General features: G+C 50.2%; 1 protein-coding gene across 7 annotated transcripts in view; it reads right to left on the bottom strand.

The window, feature by feature from the left end:
- Positions 1-15141, bottom strand: part of ABLIM3 (actin binding LIM protein family member 3) — a 113010-nt gene that overhangs the window by 19811 nt on the left and 78058 nt on the right. For 6 of the 7 annotated variants that reach the window (XM_050962662.1, XM_050962658.1, XM_050962655.1 and 3 more), the window contains exons 7-12: positions 11457-11544; positions 7205-7263; positions 5592-5663; positions 4954-5109; positions 1952-1981; positions 771-900 (exon numbers count right to left, since the gene is read on the bottom strand). In XM_050962662.1, the coding sequence (XP_050818619.1) occupies positions 771-900; positions 1952-1981; positions 4954-5109; positions 5592-5663; positions 7205-7263; positions 11457-11544 (535 nt within the window). The remainder of the gene's footprint in view (positions 1-770; positions 901-1951; positions 1982-4953; positions 5110-5591; positions 5664-7204; positions 7264-11456; positions 11545-15141) is intronic. The other variant, XM_050962659.1, reaches the window with a different exon arrangement.

Below are 15141 nucleotides of genomic sequence, written 5' to 3'. Positions count from 1 at the left end.
GCCTAGCCCAGAACCCATTGCAGGGGCCCAAAACTCCTGTCCAGGATTTCCCTGTCATTCTCGCTGGTATGGCAGTCTTTGATGGCGACTATTCTAAGAGCTTTATCTACAGGGGTTGGAGCCTTACTGAACAACATGGGGGGAAACCCAGAAGAGGGCAAGTCTGCCAGACTCATCTCTTTCTGGGTTTTCCTGCCCATTCCCCCCACAGATTTCAAGGTACAGCTGTGCCCTGCTGCCTCACCCGAAGATGTGCTAGTCTGGGGTGTGTGTGAGGATTCACCCCCAGCGCTGACAGGTACATGCATTCTGATGCATCCCTCAGTTCCCAGGATAAGCAAGTCAAGCATCAGCTGCGCCGCTAGTTTCAGTGCCGGCATGGAGCCACCACCTTGGATTTTCTGTAGTGATGGGGCGACACCGTGACTGAGCTGGGTATGAGACAGGAGGAAAGCCCCAGGGAGCGGAATTAGCTGAACTGGATTGTGCATGAGGCAGCCAAAGGCAGATCAGTCCACCACTCTCTAGGGCATACACCCCTCAGAGAGGAAATCCCCCCTCTCGGCATCCTGCAGGCACTGTCGAATTTAACTCCTTGTTCGGAGTTGGGATTTCCCAACATGACTTGCGCTGTTGCCAAAGGGAGGGAGGGCCAAGGCCTCCGGGAGAAGCATGAGTGTCCTTGTGATCCCAGCACGCTGCTTTGCTGCTCTCCGCTGGCTGTTTTAACCTGGGCCGGGCCTGGCAGTGTGGGTGGCCAGTGTCCTTACCTGAGCGGTAGTAATGATGTGGGGAGCGTGGGATGGTGGGAGACATGCCCTGGCGGCTGTAGGTGGGGGAGTCGATGTAGCCCGGGCTGGAGGCCCGTCTCTGCCGTATGTCAATACTTTCATAGATATCCTGGATGGGTGAAAGGAGATGAGAATAAAGGGCACGAGTCGGAGAAGGCGCATGTGCCTCAGGTTCTGAAGCACGGAGATAGCTGAAACAAGGCCTCATAAAGGAGTCATAGATTGGGGGAAGGAGGTGTTTGTATGGGCAGAGTCACAGCTTTTCAGGAAGGCAGGGTCTTCTCTTTCCTTCAGGGAAACGCCCCCACCACCCTACCCCCATGGCAGCCAGGGACACTGACTCTTAGCTAGGGCAGGGTAAAGCCTTTGTGATGTAATGGCGCAGTGAGTGTGGTGAGCTGGGTGGCACATAGGCCTATGTGTGGCTGTGGAATGGGTATACAGTGCAAAGAAGCCACATGGCATTTAGAGACAAGTCACGCATCTCCCATGTGAGCTCTGCTCCTCTCAGCATGCATGGGGCTTAACAGCAATAGCTGACTGGAGTCATGGTTCCCCCTGCAATGGATCTTTGCAAGCAGAGCAGCTGAGAAACACCACTTTCCCATTATTTGGTGGTTTGACTTTTTTGGTGCCTGGAGAATTCCGTTTGTTCCCTTCACAATGTCCCCAAAAAAGGGATGCCTCCTCCCCCAGCCTACTGCTTTGGCCAAAGAAGGCTGGATGCATCTCTCTCCAGAAACTGTCAACATTGCTCCAAGATGCAACTGATGGGCCCACCTTTAGGTGACAAAGAACTCCCCCCTCTTACACCAGGGCTGAGCACATGGGCCCTGCTCCCTGTTCCAGAGAAATCTCAGGCAAGCATGGCAGGACTGTGCGGCTGGCACTCCAGACCTAACTTGAAGAAAGCGACTTCCAGTAGAATTACTGCATTAGCATCATAAGCCGGATTCACTCCCGGTGTAATTCCACTGATTTAAATGGAGTTACACCAAGAAGGGATTCAGCAGCCCAACAGCTGTCTCCATTCAGAACCCCCATTGTCAGGCATGAGGGGTCCCCTTGGTCCAGCCAAATCCTTCAGTTATAACTCCACACAGGTCCCACCCACCTCCAGCCTTGCGGTCCCAGAGGTCTCTGGAGCATGGTGTACTTACCTGAGAATACGGAGACAGCGTTCCAAGGGACTGGAGGGGGCAGGAGGTCCAGAAACAGCACAGGAGGGAGAGAAGAGAGAGAGACATGATTAATGGGCAATGTGACTGACCCAGGCCTCAGAGCACTTCATCTGCCAAAAATTACAGCCCTCTTAGTGAAACCACAGCCACATTAAAAGGCCAGGCACTGAGGGAAACCTGTGGGAGAGAAGGCTCCATCGACGGGAAATAAATAGCAGCCTGCCCCTCCACCTCAGCCACTCTGAGCCCAGGCTGGAGCACCGAGGGGCTGCCTTGATCCCATCCAGCCGGTCCTCCAGGAGAAATGCCTGGTGGAGGAACTCACGGGAGCAACTCATTTCTCCCCAAGGGGAAGAGACTTTGGGGAAATTCTTCAGCTTCTTTCATTTGGTGCAGCATATCCTCCCTCCCCTTCACTGGAGCTGGCAGGCAGGTGCTCCCATGGCCATGCTGGGATACACAATGTATGGGAGAGTGAAGCCATCCAAGCTTCGCTTTCTCAGTTTGGAAACAACTGGAACAACCAGCCCTTGGAGCCAGTAAATCAACCCCTTGCCTGCTCATGTCTACGGAGTCTGACCTGTTCACAGAGCGTCTGGCTCTGCATGCTTGTAGCAAGACTCCAGATACAATGCTAAGTCCAAGAGGGTCCTACTCTTGCCAACCCAGAGCCCTAGTGTTCAGAGGGGATTTCTCCTCTCTCCCACCTGTCTGAGTTTCACATACAAATAATGACATTACAGCAGCTGCACAGACGGGGAGGTGAGGGGAAATACTCTCAGAGGATGAGAAGGGACGGGCTGAACCTGGGAAGCTCCAGATGCGAATGTCTGGCTATGGTGCTTTCCTTGGAGTTGGTGAAACAGCAGCAACTAACTCAATGGGGAGGATATAAAAAAATGGGAGCTAAGCGAGGTCGGATGGGTTCACAGAAGACACCATCCCACTATGAAACATGGCTTCGTGACCTACTATGCACATACAGGGGTCAGAAGATGCCACCAAGAGCAGCACTGGGCTGTCTGGACAACACACTAAAATTGCATCAATTCAAGGATTTTGCACCAGACAGCAACAAATACAGCGAGACCCACCCAAAGCGAAAGGCTCCAAACCTCACCCTACAGCTTGCGAGGCTTCCGTAACAGCATGTTGCTGAGCCATCTGACGCACAGTAGCTTCCCATGCTACCTTTCTGTTGCCACCTCAGTTGCACTGTCCCCTGGCGTTGGAGGTCTGTGCTGCTGCATACCATCCCTGTCTGTGTCATAGGCCATGTTGCTGTCCACAAGAGGCCCTGACATGGCAACCTGCATTCTCTGCTTCATTTGCAGGCGCAGCTCATATGAATGAAAGACAGCAGAGCCCCCAGCGCACAGTGCTGCAGAGCGCCTCAGGGGGTAGTTGCCTTAGCCAGCTCACAAGCCAACCACCCTTAGACCTGGGACAAAAACCTACAGTGAAAAAGCAGAGGTGCAAGGAATCCAGAAGCCAGCAGGGTGTTTTCTTAGCTTCCCCCCGTACGGTGCTTTCCAGAGTCCAGGGCCCCATTCTCCTCTTGCCTACACCAGTTTTACACTGCGGAATGTCAGCGACCTCCATGGACTAAATCTCAATTTACACTGGTGTAAGAGAGAGAAGAACCAGGCCCTCAGTGCCCCAAGGCCCTGAGCTGAGGCCAAAAGGAAACTCAACACAACACAGTGAGTCTGTGTACTGAGCTATGCTTCCCGGGCAGGTGAGAGCCCCATACAGCTCCCGGACACTGCACACAAAGGACAGCGTCACTGCTCCCACCTTGGTACAGAGGGCACAGACAGCTGAGTGCTCTGGGCGGCTGGCTCACGATGAACCCAGGCACCTGCTTCACACTGGAGATTTCAGAGAAGTCATTGCTGGTTATTACAAAGGTCTCTTCTGTGACCATTTTAAAGGGCCCAATTCTACCCTCAGCTTCTGTAGTCCTCAGTGGGAGCTGGATTAGGCAGAATCTAGCTTCCTTCCAGGTCAAATCCATGCACTCATCTCCTTCTCATTTAAGTGGGTGAAACTGTCTAGCAGACCCAGCTTGCCCACAGGATTAGGGCAGTGGAAGTCCCATGCCACGGGCTGTGTTGGTTTCCTTCCACACAGCTCTTTCTAATATCCCTGTGGACATGGACAGCACTATTCAGCCCCCTGCTTCCTTCCCGTCCCCATCCAGTGGAGTCAGCGTTAGATAAGGGCTGTCCTGCCTAGACCCTTGCTCTGCGGACACTGGTGAGGCTTCCCTGCAGCAGGCCCTCTGGTGAGCCTTTCTGCACCCTATCTAAGTAAGGAGGGTGCTCTTTGGAAAATGGACTGCAGGGTAAATAGCTGCAATTAAGGATCTGATTTTCAACAGCACCATTTGGTGTGTGAGCAGTTCAGGTGCGTGTAGAGTGATCGCACCGCAGATCTGTCCTTACAGTCTGTGCTGGGCTGAGGGTGCTGCAGAGACACCCCCTTCCCCTCATTCATTTCCTGGGCTCAGATGCACTGGGTGACATTCCCCAGAGGAGCCATTTCTTGGGGCCATCTTTCTCCCCAAAGCACTCCCTTCAGATTACATGGTGTGAGCAATCGCCAATGGCCTCCATCAGCATGGGCAGAGTCGCAAATTGTCGCTAATTGATGCTGTAGCAGTTTTCTGGCTCACTCTTGTGGCCCACAGTGGAGGAGGCTGGGGCCAAGATTCTCCTGTCCTGGCCCATCCTGGATTTCCAGACAACAGACAAGAATCCTCCTTGGAGATGCTCTGGGCCAGATTCTGTTCTTGGTTCCCCCACTGTAAATCTGAAGTAACCCCACTAATGCTAATGGAGTTATTCAGGATTTACACCCACAGAACTGTAATAAGAATCTGTGTCATCCTGTCCCCACCCCCCAGAAAAACATCAGATCCTGAGGTCCCTGTCTGCAAATGCCAAATGCAAATGCCCTGTCTGCAAAAGACTCAGTACCTCCCCATAGCTATATCTCTCCAGCGTCTCATCTGATGTGTATCTGTGATAGGGCTCGTAGGAAATGAGGTCGGGACGCTGCACCTCGTAGATGGCTTTAATCTTGGGAAGAGCTGCCAGGTCTTTGTAATTAAGGATCTCATTATCCACTTTAGCCTAGGAGATGGAGAGACAGAGGCAGAGAGATGGAGACAGAGAGAAAGATGAGGAGAAAGGGAAGGGGAGGCTGGAATATACAGTGTGAATTTCCCATCAGAGCAAACAGAACCGGTGTGCCACCACAGGAAAGGGAAAAACGTAAGGAGATGTCCTCATGAGAGGCACAACATTCTCCCAGGAAGAGAAGAGGCAGCAGTGGGGAAAGGGCTGGATGGGTTATAGTGTTGAACTGCCTTGGCAATACTCTTCCGAGATCTCCCATTCATCACAGAAGGCCTGCTGAGGTCAAGGCAGGCAGACTCTCAGGGTAGAGACCCCCAAGACCCCTTCCCTATCCCTTGCATTGCAGATTGGAACTGAGAACCCACTGCTCCCAACCGGATCTGTGCAGGGAGATCTCCTCCTCCTGTCCCCATTGGAACATACGGAGCCACCCTTTCCCCATCACATCGGAGACTGTGTGGCAGAGCTGTACTTACACAGATGACTCGGTTGGGGGAACCAATACTGGAACCAGGAGGCGAGATGGAGGTTTCTGATGTTCTTCTGTGCTGTGTGCATAGAAAACCACAAACTGGATCAGAACTTAAGCTGTCTGTCATTCAAATCATGGAGATTATGGGACCAAATCCAGCCTTGGCACAATATAGGCATAACGCCATTGAAGTCAATGGAATTTCACTTGCTTATATCAGGGCTGAATTTTCCCCCACTGTCCAACTCCAGGACAAGGACAGTACCCCCAAAGTCCCCCACGCCCTGAGCAGCAGGCTATAACCCTGTGAAACTGCCCAGCAATGCCCTCTGTACTCCCTCCCAATCACTGGGTTTGCATAGTCCAAGATGTCCAGCCACTTTAATGGCCAGATTCAGATCCAGCAAGACAGGCCCTGCACATTAAAATCAAATGATTCTGAAAGACATGTAGCATGTTGTCTGCTGGTTGCAGACACACAGGCCACTGTTAATCAGAGCTAATGCTAACTGAACAGAGCAGCAGTGAGTAAGTGCAATATAGGCTAGAGAACACTAGAGGGAACTTGGTGCAGGGATTGGAAGGTTGAAGAGGCAAGAGGGTGGAGGACCGTTACAATCTGTGGGTTTGCTTCCATAAAAAGTTTGTTTCTGGTGATGATTTCAGTCCTCCAGATCACTCCCCACAATGGCCTGTCAGTGAATTGGCAGGCATGGTTTATTCCGGCATTGCTCTGGCATCTTGCACCACAACTGACAATGAATGTTCAATATGCCCTGAGGACTGTGAGCATGGCCAGCAGCCTCACCACGGATAAAGGTCTCCCAGTGCTTCTTCTGAATGGCACACAAGGAAGGGGGTTGAGCAAGCCAAGTCATCAAACTTTCCAGCAGGATGGAAAGGCACTTTACAATAGCTTGCATCCTGCAGTGTGGCTGTCAAGCTGTCACTGAGACAGCAGGGAAGCAAGGGGCTGATCTGGCTTATCCTGATGTTATGAAGGGTGCAAAGGCAGGCAGCTTTGATGGGCCATATGGTGACTGCTCTCCTGGCCTGGAACATTCCTGGGTTTGTGTCTACCTACAATTTAACAATCAGAACACCCACCCACCCACTAAAGCACAAGGAGTCTGGCTGGTCTCTGACTCTGTGGGCTGGAAGCATCTCTCCGCAGGGAGGAGGAAATGGCATATGGAGTATAGGGGAATGATGCCTCCTTACACTGCTCAGTAGCAGTCCCTGCAGACATTTACAGAGCCGCAGCTGCTCTTCAAATGGAGTCCTGCCCATGACTCCCCATGGCTAGAAGGATGATGGCTGCAATGCAAAACCTCTGAGGTGGGAGGAGGATCCTCAAAGTTCTGGGTTGCCAAGGACCCGTTGGAAAGCAGGAGGCCGAATGTGCTGACCCTTGGGCCAGGGTCTTGCAGCATTTTTGGTATGGCAGGTCCCCCTCAGTTTGGGCCTTCCCCCTATAACTCATTTCCAGCCAGGGACCAGAGTGCTCAGGGACACTTTCAGACATGTCTGCTTGTCTTGGAGGCACACTGGAGCATGCTTCTGGCCCAGCCACCTCTCACAGAAACTCCATCATGAACCTCTGATGCTCCAGCTTACCTTCAATTTCTTCTCTGCTCTCGCTGCCTGTTTGCAGATCGGGTGCCACACTTCAGAACCTGAAAGCCAGGGGAACAGCAGAGGATCAGAGCCTTTCAACTTGCCACTGAAGAGACCAAATTACCACTCGTAGTCAGAACCAGGTGTAATAGTACCCCTCCATCCTGACTGGCAGCACACCCAGCTAGCTTAGTCCTGGAACTGCAAGCAGTTCTGCAGATGCACTTCAATCCTGCCTTACAACTGCCCCCACTATTCTAGTCCTGGACTCCAAAAGCTCTTCTGAGAATTCCCAATCCTGGTCTTCCGCATCTCCTGCTGTTCCAATACTGGAGTTCTTGGGAGCAAAGCCTGCAAGTCATATGCATCTTTTAGATCAGTGGTTCTCAACCAGGGGTACGCTTAGCCCTGGGGTGCGCAGCAGTCTTCCAGCATCAACTCATCTAGACATTTTCCTCATTTTACAACAGGCTATATAAAAAGCACTAGCGAAGTCAGTACAAACTAAAATTTCATACAGTGACTTGTTTATGCTGCTTTATATACTATACACTGAAATGTAAGTACAATATTTATATTCCAATTGATTTATTTTATAAATATATGATATAAATAAGAAAATAAGCAATTTTTCAGTAGTAGCGTGGTGGGACACATACTTTTATGTCTGATTTTGTAAGCAAGTCGTTTTTAAGTGAGGTGAAATTTGGGGTACACAAGAGCAGTCAGACTCCTGAAAGAGATATAGTAGTCTGGAAAGATTGAGAGCCACTGTTTTAGATTGTCAGCTCTTTGGGGCAGGGGCTGTTTTGAGATCTGAATCTTGTTCAGTGCCAAGCACATTCCAGCAAACTCCTTTAACTCGTGATGCAAACTTGAACTTGAATCCAGGCCTCCACAAATAACAAGCCAGTGCAACATCACCCTCCTATACCTATGGGTCTGTCAGTGGTAGACCTTGTGAGCCTGTAAATGGTGCGAGTCTGCATCAAATCACCAAGACATGCCAATGGAATACTGAGTGAGATTTAGATGGCATAGCTGCACAGCTTCTGCCGGATGGGAAGAAAGCCCAGCAATGTCTCTGTTAGTCTTTGATTTGTCAGGTTTATTGACTTTCCTGGGCACCTTCTATATTACAGTGTGGCCACAGGAATGTCCTTGGACTGGGGCTGATGGATAGGGGGGCCGGGCAGAGGCATTGGACCAGTGCTGTAATATGATCCTTTGTGCCTCAAAACAATGCGTAATTCTCCCTTTCCAATCTATTGTAGCTTCTCTAGCTCCCAAAGCCCGAGATTACTGGCTGGGAAAGGTCAGTGTAAGCTCACAGACCCTCTGTTCTCTTGGCTACATAAGTCATTCACTATTGAATCTGATCGTGTGGATGGGTAGATAGAAGACTAAAACACTACCAGCTAAATGCCAGACAAATAACTCACCTCAGAGGTGAAGGAACAGATTATTTAAAAATAAACTTTCAAACAGAAGAAAGGGAACTGCAGGTAGAAAACTGACAGAAACAACAAACCTCAACTGGAAAGTCCATTCCCCATTTACCTACCTACCAGGACCTATGTTGAGGATTCCATGCTTTTCCTGGAAACAGCGGAGCATTTTCCTGCCCCATCCCTGCTTTAGGTGGCCATATTGCAATCAGCTGTTCCGGGGTAACACAGAATCTTGAACTCAGGTCTTGGCTGGTAACGTTTGATGTTCATCTGTGAGATCAGGAACCAGCCCCCAAGGAAATTCAGGATCAGAGTCAAGGTGAGAATGTGGCTGTAGCAGCCCCAGACTGGGAATGTACTAACACAATCCATCCGATAGTCCTGGTTCATAAATTATCAATTCCAGAAAACCAGACCCTTTTTCCTCCTTCACCTATTTGCAGGTGTCACATTTTGGGCCCTTGGATGCCGTGACAGCACCAGCCTGTCACAGGCCATGCATTAGGGATGACAGCCAGGTGCAGAGCTTTCATAAAACATCCCTGCCTCCTCGCCAAACAAGGGGCGCTCTTCTGGGAGCATGCTGGCTGACATTCCAGCATGACACTAATGGTATGGCCACTCCCCCATGTTCACGCCAACACGATTAGCATCTCACAGAGCAGTCAGTCAGCCCCGGGCGGAGGGCTCCTGCCACAAACCCTGCAGTGCGAGTGGGAGGTACCCAGCCCTGCAATTACCCCACAGACTTACAAGGGTAATTAATGACTCAGGGTGACAGGCAGCTGCAGGTTACCAAAGGGAAAACACACCCTCCCTCAGAGCTGGAAATAGCTCCAAGGGCAGCTTCAGCAAGGGATGAACATCTCCAGAGACCCGATTATTTATATCCTTTTTGCTGAAACCAGCCAACCCAGCCACCTGTGCTGTATGGCTTAACCCTTTCAGTGCCGCAAACAGCAGAAACTGGAAACAGAGGAGGGTTGGTTTTTTGGTTAAGGCACTGGAGTCGGACCCAAGAGATCTGGGTTCAATTCCCAGGCTCCCTATAAGAGCTCAAACATGTTCCTTAAACCAACAGTGGCCACTGACTGTGTGCGTCTGTTTCTCAAGTTGGGCCCCCAAAACCTGTGGCCATTTATGAAAATGCTGGTCCTGTTCTCTCTGTGCCTCAGCCTTCCCACTGCAAAATGGGAACAAGGAAGGCAGCTCCTTAACTCAGAGGAGACAGCTAGAGCTAACCTCTGAACCATGTGAAATACTCTAGACACTACAGTGCTGGAGGCCAAAGAAGTTCCTAGATAGATTCATTACACTAATTGAATCTATTTCCCCATGTTAAGTTCTCCTCACACTTTCTATGGGTCATCTTGATTATCACTTCAAAGGTTTTTTTTCTCCTGCTGCTGATAGTCCATCTCAATTGATTGGCCTCTTACAGTTGGTATGGGTACTTTTACCTTTTCATGTTCTCTGTATGCATAAATATCTCCTGTCTGTGTGTTCCATTCCGTGCATCCGAAGAAGTGAGCTGTAGCCCACGAAAGCTCATGCTGAAATAAATGTGTTAGTCTCTAAGGTGCCACAAATACTCCTGTTCTTTTTGCGGATACAGACTAACACGGCTGCTACTCTGAAACCTGTTAATATGTTGTTTGCACCTGTGTTACTGACAGTGACTCTGCGCGAGAATCAAGCTGCCCAGGAGGGACAATTTCTCCTCCAGGAAAATACCCCAGGTCAGAGCTGGCTCCAGGTTTTCTGCCGCCGAAAGGGGGGAAAAAAAAAAGCTGTGGCAGCGCAATCACGCCACTCCACTCTTTGGCGGCAGTGCGGTGGCGGCTTCCTCTCTTCCTCTTCGGTGGCACTTTGACGGCAGCTCAAAGAGGAAGAGAGGGTCTGAGGGACTCACCTCTGAATTCCCGCCGAAGACCCGGACATGCCGCCCCCTTGTGTTGGCAGCCCCAAGCACCTACTTCTTTAGCTAGTGCCTGGAACTGGCCCTGTCCCAGGTCCCTGAGACCTCCCTCTTTCACTCTTAAAGATATGCTCTGACTAGGAATTATTCTGGGGAAGTTTTGTCGCCTGCATTATACAGGTCAGACTATGATCACAGCAGTCCCTCCTGGCCTTGGAATCTATAGCATTTCCTGACTCACTGAGCTGGAACGTGGGAGGCAGGGGAGAGTGGGGTGACTGCAGGGCTGAGAGCTCTGGCTGGGCGTAGTTGGTCACTCCCTGCCACCACCAGGAAGGAAGGAAGGAACATTTCACATAACAAGATGACTGCTGAGTTGTGTTCCCCAGTGTGGCTGGTAAAGCAGCTGTTGTGCCAGGAGTCAGAGCCATATCCCTGTGCAGCTCACAATGCGGAGGCAGGAGCTTGGGTTTGTAGGAAAAGTAGATCCAGTGCGAGATTCTCTGACGCCACTGGAACACAGCTAATCTGCATTAACCACAAGTAAGCAACAGCTCTGGGGATCTGGTTGCATGAGCCAGCCAGGACTGGGGCAAGTCACCACAGGGATTTTGACTCCTAGTTCACCTGCCAATTTCCATCTGCCTGCTGCGATTGGGGTAACCCCACTCCCAGTTCAGTGCATCCCTGCATTGCTGGTTTAGAAAGTGACACTAGTGACCATCAGCTGGGGGAGGTTTGCACAAGGCCACGCTCCCGACATTGCTGGGATCAACAAATTATCTTACAGGTGGAGTTTAGTGACAACGGATCTGTGGGGCACAGAGGAGGGGTTAATCTCCCCATCCCACAGCCTGAGCTCCTGTGGTGAGGGTATCCATACCTGTGAGATACATCTCCTCCCCTTCCGTGAACATCTGGTGGCAGCGGACGCATCTGGCACAGGTTGGGTGGTAGTGCTTCCCTCCTGCCTACAAACAAGCAAAGCAAAATGGTTCCTAAGCAAGCAGAAAATGCAGATCCACTTTTGCCTCCATTCCTCTGAGCGGGAGCTGTCCAGTCCCCTCTACAATCCTATTGCTTGCAGTGCAAAACACAAAGCAAGAAGAAAGAGCCTAGCAAAGGAGAGCTGGGGCCTCAACAAGGAACCACAGATGGCAGACCAGCTCCTAGACTAGGAGACTAATATCTTTGCCATGATGCATAAAGAGAACCCATGTCCAGGGTCCCATTTCCTGCAAGCAAACTGAGCACAAGGTGGATGTACAATGCTACAAGCTCCGCCTTTCACACTCACCTGGCAGTGGGGTAAATGACTATCCAAAGTGCAGGGTAGCAGAGAATTAGGCCCAGGCAGCCCCAAACCAGTGAACTGGGGACCAAATCCTGCAAACTTTGACTCCCACAAGCACACCTCAAAGTCAACAGTATTACTTATGTGAGTACGGACTTACAGGATCAATTTCTGCATTTGCTTTCAGAAGGATTCTGTAGCTGTAGCTCAGAAATGTCCCATTGTTCAGCTATGGAGCAGTATTTTTCACCAGTTCCCACCCCAAACATCTCCATTGGAGTTGGACAGGGTGCCCACTTTGGCCCCGGGGGGGGGGGTCACAGTTGTGAAATATCATAGCAATGGCATAGGCTTCTGTTTGGCAAACTGTCACTGGGATTTTTGCCATCTTGGGAGAGGGAGAGACACACCCACAACAGTACAAGGGGCTCACTAGGTTTCATTTTGCAGCCCATTCCAACGGAGTGAAAGCCAAAATGATTCCTGCTTTATTATTTTTTTTCCAGCCCTGATTTCTTGGGACTCTCTAGAAACTTTTCTGCTGCCTTCAGTGCAAATGATGCCCAAACTTTGGAAATAACAACCTGCTATTTTCCCACTTGTGATGTGGCTGGTCTGTTCTCCCTGCACTCTGACAAGGATAATAGGTTTAATTGGTAGTTTGCTTCCACTCAAAATGCCTGCAAGAATTTCAATTATAGACTCATTTGCTGGGCTTCCAAGCTCAGAGGCATTGGTTGGCTCTGGACTGTACTGAAACTTGGTCTATGCTGTATACAGCGTAACCCCTAAGGGACATTTTATTATAATATCAGAAGGGAGGAGGACGAGTAAGGCTGGTAAGGGAATGAAAGAAGGGCTGTTGTAACTGACTGTATCTAACTTAACTGTTTCTCTCGTATCAGGAAACAATGAGGCGAATGGGATAATTTGCTAAGAGGGGATCACTGACTCCATCATGAGAAAGGTTCTTACTAGATTATCTGTGGGTCACTGATAATCGTAGACAGAGCTTTTCACCATCCTAGTCCTGGCTTCAGTTTGACTCAGGTTGGTTTAGAGGGAAATGTTACTCTGCAGTGGCTCTTCTGCAGCTTGTGTATGACATGAGTGGATGGGTCTCAGCAGCAGGCGTCAACATCACAGAACGCTCCCACCTGACTGGATTTAACTATCTGTTTCTGGTTGGCAGCTTCATCAGACAGGCCCAGGAGCAAATGGGCCACAGAGACTGAACTCCCCTCACCAGGTACGTTGGCAGAGTCAGTGTGTGAGGGAAGCTCACTCTGCTGCTACCTATGCAGTCCATGTTTTGTAGACATGTAGAGGAACTCAGGGGCTCAGGCTTCAAACCCAGCATCCATACTTCACTAGTGCCAAATTCACTTCCAAAAGAAAGGACAAAAGTCAGAAAAGCCACTTGTGGCACTAGCTGTGGAGGAGGCTCTGACACTAGTACAGGCAGAAGAACGAAGGGCCAAATCCAGTTCTTACTGAAGTCCAGAGGACTTTCCATTGAGGGCTGGATCAGTCTCTAAATGAACAAGGACAAGTGGAGCGGTCTCCACTGTCCAGAATGCTTTCGGACCATATATTTCTTTTAAATACATTGTTTATTTTAAATATTCTGTTCAATTGTTTCAGGATTACGCAAATCCTAAACCTCCCCTGCCACTAAAAATCCAAAACACCCCTCCTCCCCCTAGGATTTGTCAGGAGCCCACTCTGTATTTCCCATTGTTCAGAAAGGTGTGGCTATTTTTATTCCAGACGTTTTAGGGAGGTGTACCCATGACTGGAATAGCAAGGGTTACTGCAGGTCAGATCAATACTGAGCTGTATTGGTTGAGCTGTGTGGAGACACAGGTCTTAAATAGGATGGGGCGCTGCCAGTCAGCACTGAGATACACTAGCCTGGCCACAATTCAGGCCTATCTTTCCCTCTAATCACAAGCTCTGAAACAAACATCCACAATTTAAAACTCAACAGTCCCTCTGCAAGGAGAAGTGATTACATTTCAAAGCAGAATGCAACAATCTTGTTTATTTTGTCTTGATTAAAATTACAGCCATTGTAAAAGCCTGGTGGAAGCTGTGAGTGAAGAGAGCTACTCATTATTACTTGGGGTCCCTTAAAGATTCATTAATCATTCAAGGATGACTGCACAACTCACAGTCATTTGGAACACCCAGAGGGTCATGGGATAGCACAAGAGAGCTCATTAAGGCCTAAAATTATTTAAAGGAGCCTCTTCTATTTTGAGCTCTGCCAGACAAGACAACGAAGGCCTATTGCTTTAAGGAAAATAATTCAGCTCGAACTCCTGGGCATCCCACCCTAGCCTAGTGACTGGTTTGTGACTGGCATTGGCTGGCCAGAGGTGCAGGAGGCCTCTTCAGGGCAATGCAGGAGCAGAAGAGACATGGGAGAAAGGTGAGGGGTCACTCACATTTCAGGCCATGACTGAGAAGAAACTGTGAAGTGACATTGCACTGGTTTTCTGGAAAGATAGGTCAAGTAATGCCCAAGGAGCTCTCTGCGTCTCCATCCCTCTGCAGCCTTCACCGCACAGCACATTCACTCCCCATGCCCTGTTTCCCTCAGCTCCATTCCAATAGCTGGATGAAAGTTAGTAACAGAGTCTGCCCAGAGGTACCCCAGAGCCCAGCTGATTTATTTCCAGCCCACTTGGTCACTATTGCACAGTTCCTTTGCCTGGGCACAGGGAATCCCACCTGCGTGTTGCCGCAGAGATCTTGACTAACGAGGCATGGCTGATGTTCAGAACGCTGCACAGACATGAACAAATTCTTACCCACAGCGGCCCATAAAAGGATCATTATTCCCCCATCGCAGGTGGGGAGGCTGAGGCAGGAACCAAGGACGGAGGTGGATGTGAACAGTGGTGTCAGTTACAAGCTGGTGAGGTGGTGTAACGTGGACACAGAGGAGGCAGAAGAGCAGGGCGGCAGCATAAAGAACAGCCCCAGGACAGGGTAAGAAGGCGGAAGGCAAAGCAGCGCCTCACATTCTATATTCCCCCCTGATGGTCACTCTCTGGTACAGCTCTGCCCTTCTGCTGCCCAAGCACGTGCACATTGACCTCTGATGGAATGGCTCCAAAGAGGTGAGGTGATTTGGCTGAGGTCACAAAGGGAGTCAGTGTCAGAGCCACGAGGAGAGCTCAAGAATGGACAGCACCCTGGTCTCAGCTTCAGCCACCTGAAGGTGGTGGGGAAGGGGCTGGATGGCCCAGGAGGCTGGGTACCAGGT

This window comes from Gopherus flavomarginatus, chromosome 7, assembly GCF_025201925.1.
Source record: "Gopherus flavomarginatus isolate rGopFla2 chromosome 7, rGopFla2.mat.asm, whole genome shotgun sequence".
Lineage (NCBI taxonomy): Eukaryota > Metazoa > Chordata > Testudines > Testudinidae > Gopherus > Gopherus flavomarginatus.
Note: the sequence above shows the minus strand (reverse complement) of the source record. Positions and strands in the feature narration are given on the sequence as shown.